Source organism: Saccostrea echinata, unplaced genomic scaffold, assembly GCF_033153115.1.
Source record: "Saccostrea echinata isolate AGI-Se365-2 ecotype Australia unplaced genomic scaffold, CSIRO_AGI_Sech_v1 ptg000056l, whole genome shotgun sequence".
NCBI classification, from domain to species: Eukaryota; Metazoa; Mollusca; class Bivalvia; order Ostreida; family Ostreidae; genus Saccostrea; species Saccostrea echinata.
In genome coordinates this window covers 20,972,501-20,982,500 of record NW_026889805.1, presented here as the reverse complement: position 1 = coordinate 20,982,500, position 10,000 = coordinate 20,972,501, and the positions used below count along the sequence as shown (strand labels likewise).

Here is a 10,000-nt window from a genome sequence, read left to right as displayed (position 1 = left end):
ATCACGGGTGACACAAGAAAATATGTGGGATGTTTCATTGTCGACATTTTAAAACATTTTAAAAGTGAAAAAGATAATAGTAATGTAATTATACAGAACTAAATGTATCAAGGGAAAGAGACATGGACAGGAGGTAATCACATCAACCAAATGTGCATCAGTCATAGATTCCTTCCAGTACCTACCCACAATGCCAGTGTGCTGAATAATGGTGGTCTGCACAGCTCCCATTTGTAAGACAGCACCATCACTCGTCATGGCAATAAGTCGACCATAGTGAGAGATGGCAGCAAGGACCAATGATATGAGGTGCTCAGGTAAACCATGAACAAAGCTATATGTCTTCTGTATCACCACAAAGTTCTTTGTGGCCTCCCCTTTACTCCAGAAGTCTCTCTGTTGACAACAAGGTAAAACACCATTATGGGGGGAAAATACAGAAACAATGAATCCAACAAAGTCATTTTCATTTCCAAAGCACAGTCTCCTGAGTCTTGAGTGTATTCCTCAAGAATTAAATCATAGTCACCACACTATCAATACACACTATAAACTTTGACCTTTTAAATAAGATAGCAATATATTAGGCTTCTTCTTCTGACCATGTAGCATACCTCTACAAATACAAGAATTTTAGGGCCAAATGGCACTACTTTGACCATAATTGCTTAGTCTGGCTTTTTTTCCTGACGTTCTGTTTTATTTTTAGGCCAGACAGAAAGTGATAAATGAGTAATTTCTCACCAGTTTGACGGGTGGTGGTGACAGGTTGGCTGTTGTGGAGTACAGATAATGCTCATCCTTCTCTGATTCTCGCCATAATGGAATCTTAATCAAGCCAAGGTAGCCTTCCAAAAACCGTAAAATCTGACAGACTTTTTCAGGATCCGACTGCAATTAAATAAGGAATAAAATGAAATAGGAATATGGTACCCATCGTGTCTAAGACAGAACATCTTAATTGTTTTGATAGACAATAGTGTTCTACCTCTTGGACAATTTTGGACACTAGGGAATCAAGTGACCACACATGGGAACTCTGACCAATGGCTGATGTTATTTTTCCATCTGTCATTGTCTCTGTAGCAGAGAATTTCTCCAGTCTCTTGATCATCTCTGAGGCAAACTTTATGTCAATGGCCTGGGTGGAATTGCCTGTTCTTGTAATTATAAGCACTCCCTGTGTAAAGAATGGAGTTTGTGACAAAATTAAACAGGTTAAGTATAGTACAAACTAACTGTAATTCTAATAAAGATGCAATATTTAGATAATTAAGAATGGGATTCATACTTACGGATCTTTTGTATGACAATTATAGAGACATATGGTAATACAATATAAGTAAACACCCATCACACCCCTCCCTTACCCCAAATCAACTTCATTGTGGGAATATATTTTATTCATAATATTCATCAATTCTTTTTTAACCTGGTCATGAAGAATGTCTAGCATGTGCAGCAACATGGTTCCAGACAAATTTCCTTCAAATGTCTTTTTGACTTCCTCCAGAAGAGTGATACCCTGGTCCTCACAAGTGGATAACAGGCAGGGTAGCAGTTTCATTCGACCCAAGCACTCTTTGATTTTTTCCCCAAGATAGGGCAAAAATTTCGGCACTAAGTACTTGGGTAGCTGCTGAGTTCTGTGAGCTTTGAAGGTATGCTGAATGACCTTTCGCAGTTCCACCAAACCCTGTAAAATTTGGCAGCAAAATTAATATTTTAAATAATTTTTCAGATTGTTTTCTGTTTTATTTCTATCTTCCAAAATGCTAAGACGGACAAGCTTCATAACTTTGTTTCCCAAAGGCAAACCTTCTTGTCATACAACTTTTTTTTTTTACCTTGAGTATACTCAAACTAGTTTAAACTGATTCAGTGTTCATTTGAGTGCAAAGTTATTATATTTTTCATTCAGCTAAAGAAAATTATGGGAATGAAGAAAACTTTTTACATTAATTATCTTATAATCAATCATAAAGACATGTCACCTTGTCACTGGATACATCTGCTGTGGTAAAGTTGAGTCGCCCTGGATTGCTCTGCAGCTTCTGAATGTTTTCTTCTGCCACGCAAAGATCAGAATAATATGTCTGTTCTTCCAAAGTCAGGTTTGTAAAATTCCTACAAAACAACAGCAAATATAATTGTTATACTTTCCTGTTATACTTTCATGATTGTTTTAAAAACATCTGTTAAAAAGTATTGTTATTCCTGGAAAAAAAAATTCATGTTACCCTAAAAAATATGTCCTATTTTTATAGTTCTATTCCTGATGGACACTTGAAAAAGTCAAAATTTCTTTTTATTTATTCTATAGGAATTAAGAGCCCCGCATATTTGTCCTGAGGAAGATGATTATAAAGCTTTCTTAAAATCTCCTTGCATTTTTTAAACAAGTTCTGGCCTAAACCAAATCTGAATACAGTACTGTAGATTCCTTATTTTAATTTATGTGAGTACTTATTATTACAAAATGACTAAAAGATGTCAAATTGCATGAATATGAATTTGTGATTGGACTTTTGACCAAGAGTCTTTTTATATACATGGATTTCAGCAATATAAAAATGAAAGCAAAAGTGAGCAAGCTCACATACCCCATGCTCCACCAAAACTCGACAATGCAACACGTAATGAATGGCACAGTGCATTTTAAATACACAGTATAATTAAAAAGGGGCATTACTTGCAAAAAATCATCACATCAAAACTTTTTGCACATAAGGACATTCAAATCTTTGTAAATCAAAATTTCTTGGTAATATACAAATCTATACATTATGTCTGAAATACCTACAAAGTTTCATGAAATTCAGTGCAGGAGTTATGCTGACAAACTGTTATTTAAATTCCTCAGTGATTTTGATTTGTTAATGAGTGTAAGTCCATGTCCAACACATGACAATTTACACATTTAAATAATTGATGGAAACAAAATTATGATGTAGTCATATGAATTTATTTATATACTGTACTTATGAAATTATCTAAGGCAAAGCTGCACCAATTTGAGGGGTGGGGAAGGGGGGGGGGGATTTATCCAAGATTATATGTGTGTGTGTCTGTATGTGTTAAATCATAATTTTTTTTGATCTCAAAATCAATAGGTGTCTTTTAAGCTCATAAAATATTTCACATAAAATTTCATTACAAAAGCTGATTCCGGTGGATTTCCTTATTATCTAGCTGGAAAGTTTCTTCAATAATAGGCAAAACTCTTAAGGCAAAAACAATGGAATCGGAATTTCCTGGTAATATGCACATCTACACACTGTGTACTAAATATCTGCAAAGTTTGATTAAAATTCTGTGCAGCGGTTTAAGAGGAGTTGCACAAGCAAACTGTTCATCTATATATTCAAGATATGGCCAAAAATCTAAGTTGAAAAGTGCCGAAATTCCCAGTAAAAAATAAAGGAAACGGAATTTCCTAGTAATATGCACATCTACACATTGTGTCCTAAATATCTGCAAAGTTTGATGAAATTCTGTGCAGCGGTTTATGAGGAGTTGTGCTGACAAAAAAACAGGACTGACGGACTGACTGACTGACCAACTGACGGGTCAAGAACATTATACCTCACGCAACTTGTTGCATGGGGTATAATAAAAGTGAGTTAATTTTATTTCGTTAATATATTCTTGTTTTTATTTAGGAATCTGAAGTAACTGAGAAGCTCTGTCTTCACCATGATTATATGATCATGCCTTAGAATCATGACAAACTTTCTGGTTATTAGCAATTCTTCTGCCAATTTAACACTGGGAGTTCCTCTCTTTCAGTTTATATCATTTTACACTTTCAACAACCTTGTAACTGTGACCTTGTCTAAATGATTTTGTTTCAGGATTCTTACATATTCTTCTGTCATAATCTTCCAGCAAAACATGATCTTCTAAACTTATTCAGTTACTACATGGATATGAATAAGAGTTTATGCTTCTAAGTCCTTGACTTTTACCTCATCAAAATGACCATGTCAAATGGTGAGTAGAATCAATACACATCCTCTAGTCAAAATAAAGGCTTTGGAATGTTTGCAAGTCTCCATTGCAAAACAAAATAAAAAAAAAAAAAAAAAAAAAAAAAACTCCAATAAGAATTTTACACTTCTGAACCATGTGACCTGACCTTGTTCTAATGAACTTGGATCAGAAACGAGTTGCACTTTTGCCATAAACAACCTTTTTGTGCCAAGAATTAACACGTTTCTTTAATCTGAAGTAGCTTTATCCAAAACTTTACCTTTTAAAACCATATCACTAAACTTATATACAATGAAACCTTAAAAAAGTTGGAACTTATTTCATTTAAGGAAAAAAAATGAAAACAGGTGGACAGAGTAATATCATTCCCTCTCACCCCCATACCACTAACATACATAATATTCCTTCAAGACATGGAAATGTTATAACAATATCTAAACTATAATATTGAGATGGTCACATAGCTTATGAAGAACACAATCTTAATATCATAAGGAATCAAAAAAAATTATAAAATGACTTTTCCTCACTTTTCTAATTCCTCTTTCTTCTCTCGGATTTGTTGAACTTCTGGTGAAGTAGCAAAATCTTCCATGGCCACCATACTCTTAAGAATTTGAATTTTTCCAGCAGCATCAGATGACCCCGATTCCACCCCTACCACTGTATACTGACAGCCAAAGTAGGGGATTTTCTCCTCTTCATTTTCCTAAAATTTAATGAATTGATCTTTTGTATTGCACTGCAGAATTTCCATTTTCAAGAAACAATAATGGTATGGCTAGAAATGACTCTACAATTCCAGATTATTTCTATTTCTTCATCAGTACTTTACTAGCAGACCCTGGGTATAAATGGTTGGATACTGTAGATTCCTAAATATATGCAAGAAATTAATCATCGCGTTATTTTGCAAGAAGCAACACACACGAAATAAAATTATTCGCTTTTATTTTTATATTGCTAAAATCCATGTAAAATCTGTTGATCAACCGTCCACTCGCGAATTATTGTTCTCGCGATTAGACATCTAAGAGCCATTTTGCGATAATAAGTACTCGTGTAAAATAAGGAATCTACAGTACCTTCTCTTCTGTCTTTTCTGCTGTTTCTTTGGCAGCTAGTGCTTCCTCCCTGTGTGCTCTTGTCTCTGAATAATATTTGAGAACCTTTACTTTACACCCAACCTTCTCCACCATTATTGAGGGATACATTCCATCTGAGCAATAGAATATTTTTGTTGTCTCAATCTGCAAAGAAAGAAAATGAATGTTTGAATGTGTAATGTATGTACAGTTAAACCTCACTGTCTCAAACTCAATGGAACTGAGAAAAAAAAAAACTTCTGAGATATCCAAGATTTTAAAATATCCAGGGTAAAATACTTAACGAATAATGGGTTTAGACTTCAATATCACTTTGACATATCCATGATATTCAAGATTTCAGTGTTGAGATACCGAAGTTCTCCTGTATTTAAACATAATTAAATCTGATACTTATTTAAAAACTACCATAAACATAAGCCAATTGGTCTTGAGAAAATTTCATCCTCCCACATGGGAATAGATCATTTCAACAGATTCTGAAAGTTTTAGGCAAAAAGTTTTCAGAGCAGAAAGGAAATGTTGTCCTAACTTTTTCTGACCCCCATGTAATTTTTTTTATTTACATATTAATCTCTGACTTACCCTTTCTCCATTTCTGGTAAAGTACACTGTGACCTCCTGCTCCTGTACCAGATAGCCCTCATCATCAAAATCGCCCTCTACTCCACAGCCAACTACATCACCAACAGCATAGGCCCTGCTCGTCATTTTTGTTCCTAGTGCCACCTGGGACAGTCTGTAACATCAATTTGACTCTTCTTTGTTACAAGGAAAAAAAATTAACTGATAATGCATATCAGTTTTTTCAACATCTGGCTTTAAAAATTATTCAAATGACTCTCAGCTTTGCTGTAGATATATATGTAGAAGGATATTCTTTCATCAAAGTAACACATATTTCACTGTCCGTGGTTATCCCTTCAGAGAGAAGAACTCGGGTGTATATGTATTCATCTTAAAAGGATACAGTAAAAGCCATTGGATATTTATCGTAAAAGCCAATTAATGGCACTTTTTTCAATTAATTCGTAAATTATTTATCAAATCTGACTTTAAACCTTCCTGAGATTGTTTATAAAGTGAATACATCACAATATATCACACTATGTGTTGTTCTGACTATACCGTACATACAAGGGAGCTAATTTTTATTTTCTACCGATTTTGTGCATTCATCAAACCACGATCGTTTCAGATGAGAAAAAAAGTGAAAATTACAACCCGTGAAATATACAGTACGAAAATTTTAACTGGTTATGATCTTTCCAACCTGATTATTTGGTTAACTGTTGCCATATTCCCAAAATTTTTTTTGTGCAAGTCAAGTCAAAACTTAATTAGCTACCATCAAAAATATGGTGGAAGTACTCATGTGGGACAGACTATGGTAACTAATTAATAATGTACAAATGAATATATCATCATGCCACTTACTCAGAGGTATTATGGAGACCAACTTCACACTGGTTCATGCCGAGATAAAATCCTGGAGGTTTGTCATAATGAGCTACACCTATAGTCACTCGGGAAGGACAAGCCAACACTTCCATCTCAAAATAGGTCAGGGACGTGTTAAATTGCGTTTTGGCGACAAAAATTCCAAATGTGTTGATCCCATGCTGTGCTCTGTAATCAAAAATTAATCATGAATGAAAAAGTTGTATTTTGTACAAAAAACACAAAGGATTTTGAGCAGAATTTGTGAAAAATTATCACACACCCCTTCTCGAAATACAAGTAACTTACCCGCATTCCATGGTTCCATCATCTGCGAGAATTACTCTTCTTAAGTAGCCCAGTGTAATTTGATCTCGTATGACTCCCTGAAAGCAAGGATATTTATCAACAGGAGGAGTCAACAACATCTTAATTGCTATGCCATTCAAATAACTACCCGTAACTTCTATACAATCTTGAAAGTTTGAAATTAGCTTAAGGACAGAGTCTTGTTCTTTGTCAAGTTTCTTGTATTAACTACTGTAGATCACTTAATTTTCGTGACACCTTATTTTTGCAAGATATTCATTAACTCTTTATAAGCGAGACAAAATTTTGACAAATTGTGGTAATTGCTCTATATCCTGAGGAATACTAATATATGTGAGAATGAAATTATCGCGAGCACTTTGTCTTGCGTAATTACCCAAAAATAAAGTTCTCGCGAATAAAAAATGATTTATAGTTATTCCCCAAACTCTCACAATATGTTTGATGTCTGCATTCTTTCATTTTTTGGAATTTAGAAAAAATTGATAAGTAATATTAAATTTTCAAACAACTTGTTCAATCAAATATGTGTACCTCAAACTTTTGAGTAAATTTTGACATAAAATGTCAACATAATATGTGTAAAAAGAAAAACTCTATAAGCTGTGTTGGTAGATTTTGGAGTACATACAAACAGAGAGTATTCAAATCTTCTAATACTGACAACAATTCATCCTTCACAAACTTCATTAGATACTTTTAATTGGTTTCTTTCACATATGTCTCAGAATTTTGAAGTTGCATGTTTACATAAGTTAAATTTAAGTCAACAGAAGACCTAAATAATAGCTTATCTTTATAAGCTATACAGTAAAACTCGTCTAGAACTAACATGGACATAACAACTTTATGGATATAACAATGTTTTTTTAAGATCTCTAGCAAAATTCTTAGCAATTCCTGGTAAAATATTTTACATTATAGCAAACTGATATTATGAATCATTGATATATAATGAATAAATGTTGTATCCCATACAGGTTAAAAATAACAACAACTGACAATATTTTATATATATATATATATATATATATATATATATATATATATATATATATATATATATATATATATATATATATATATATATGAAATGAAATTCATTAGAAAACTTTAATAATCTAAGGTTAGTTTTGTATTTAAAACTTCCCCGAGAATATTTGTTAATTATACCTGAAAGAAAACATGTATATTGTGAATTCACTATATATACTTCACAAAAATGCAATACAGATGTAACAAATTATGGTCATAGCAAAGTAAATTCCCAGGTCTCCAGGATTGGCTATAACTGAGTTTGACTGTACTATTAGTATAGTATTGCTACAATCACTGAAAACCAACTTTTTATTTGAGTGCAGGAAATTTCCATGAGTTTCACAACCTTCTTTAATTTGCGAATATTAAGTGCCACTAACCAATTATTTTGCTCTGTATTTGAAGAGAATATTTCCTCAGTCACGAAAAATAATTATCCCATATTGATTCAAACTGACAAATTGCAAACAAAAGATGACACGAATAACACATGTAGTTGGTTAACAGTATATCCTCTTACCGGCTGTCTGTAGATTGGTAGGTGCTGCATTAAGCGGATTTTTCTCACACTTCCTGTGACATATTTGACAATGATCTTGTTTCGGGGTAAACCATCCATGAAGGTGTAAGGAAAATCATGTGTGCAATACTAAAGAAAATAATAGGTGGCATTGTGAGACTCAGAACATAAAACTGCTCGTCAAACTTTTTTAAAAAATTCTCTATGTACTATCCCCTATTCCAGTTATTTGTAAAATCTTATTCAACAAACAATATGAGATGTTCTTGCATTTTTGGTTTTAATCTGATAAATTTTATTTGTACAGGTGACTCTCAATCTCTCGAAGTTCAAGGGACGGTAAGAAAAGTTCGAGAGATCGGGGGGGGTTCTCGAGACAGAAAGTAAATAAAATCCAGAATTTTCAGTTTGGATCATCATGGTTCTTCTATTAGAAATACCAGAAGTATATGTTGATAATATCATTGCACATTTTCATTTGTATTTTACAGGTAATTCACTTGATTTCAACAACAATGATCGTATTTTGAATGAATAAAATGATTTCTTTAAGTTTTGATATTTTATCTGTTCTCATTTCATGATTACATGAAACCTGAATAGCAATTGTTGATGTTGCTACTCCCCGGGCTTGATCGGGTCCTTCACCATGTTCACCAGATTGCTCGTAATCGGTATTCAATTCTTAATTGAGATGGGATTATGTAGACTCTAATAAAAGTTCACAATCTACGGAAAATTATTGACAGGTCTCTAAATCATTTTCTCAACATTACTGTGTTGCTGTCAAGTCAAAATAAGTAGTGAAGCATTTAGTTTAAATAATTTACCAATTAACCAATTAATTATATCAACACTTGGAAGGATCACAGGTGTAGTATCATCTATGTATACACCCAATTAAAACGTCCATGCCAGCCCCAGGCACTCTCAAGTCAAAGCTGCATTAATTTTAAGCTTGGTTGGAGTGAATACATGCGCAATGAAAACTTCGAGAGATAGAGAGTAAACAAGAGGCCCATGGGCCACAACGCTCATCTGAGTCAATATGGCCCTGCTGTTCTTCGTCAGCAGATTTCTTCTCCTATATATTCATATGTAAAGCTTTGATCGCCTGTTCTAGGCATATCCTTAGCCTACCCCTAGGTGCCATGTTTTGAATGAAATTGAATCTAAACTTTCTGAGGATGCTTCTGTATTCAAATAACTAACCATGGCTTTGCTGTTCTTGAAAACAGAATTTTAAAGATGTCTGCCATCCTACCCTGGGGGAGGGGGAGGGTAGGGGGGGGGGTCATGATTTGAACAAACTTGAATCTACACTACCTGAGGATGCTTCTGTATCAATATGACTAATCATGGCTTTTTTGTTCTTGAGAAGAAGATTTTTAAAGATATTTCCTATATATGTTCTTTTGTAAAACTTTGATCACCCATTATGGCCCCACCCTACTACTGGAGGATGCCTTGAACAAACCTGAATCAACAAAACTTGGGGATGCTTCCATATCAATATGACTAATAATGTCTTTCCTGTTCCTGAAAAGATTTTTAAAGAATTTTCCTATATATT

General features: G+C 33.7%; 1 protein-coding gene across 1 annotated transcript in view; it reads right to left on the bottom strand.

Annotated features, from left to right (window-relative positions):
- LOC133173950 (uncharacterized) overlaps positions 1 to 10,000 on the bottom strand; it is a 108,427-nt gene that overhangs the window by 76,733 nt on the left and 21,694 nt on the right. The window contains exons 14-24 of the mRNA XM_061309014.1: positions 8,428 to 8,556; positions 6,849 to 6,925; positions 6,537 to 6,728; positions 5,685 to 5,838; positions 5,079 to 5,243; positions 4,524 to 4,702; positions 1,995 to 2,127; positions 1,433 to 1,696; positions 989 to 1,180; positions 745 to 891; positions 186 to 396 (exon numbers count right to left, since the gene is read on the bottom strand). Coding sequence (XP_061164998.1) covers positions 186 to 396; positions 745 to 891; positions 989 to 1,180; positions 1,433 to 1,696; positions 1,995 to 2,127; positions 4,524 to 4,702; positions 5,079 to 5,243; positions 5,685 to 5,838; positions 6,537 to 6,728; positions 6,849 to 6,925; positions 8,428 to 8,556 — 1,843 coding nt within the window. The remainder of the gene's footprint in view (positions 1 to 185; positions 397 to 744; positions 892 to 988; positions 1,181 to 1,432; positions 1,697 to 1,994; positions 2,128 to 4,523; positions 4,703 to 5,078; positions 5,244 to 5,684; positions 5,839 to 6,536; positions 6,729 to 6,848; positions 6,926 to 8,427; positions 8,557 to 10,000) is intronic.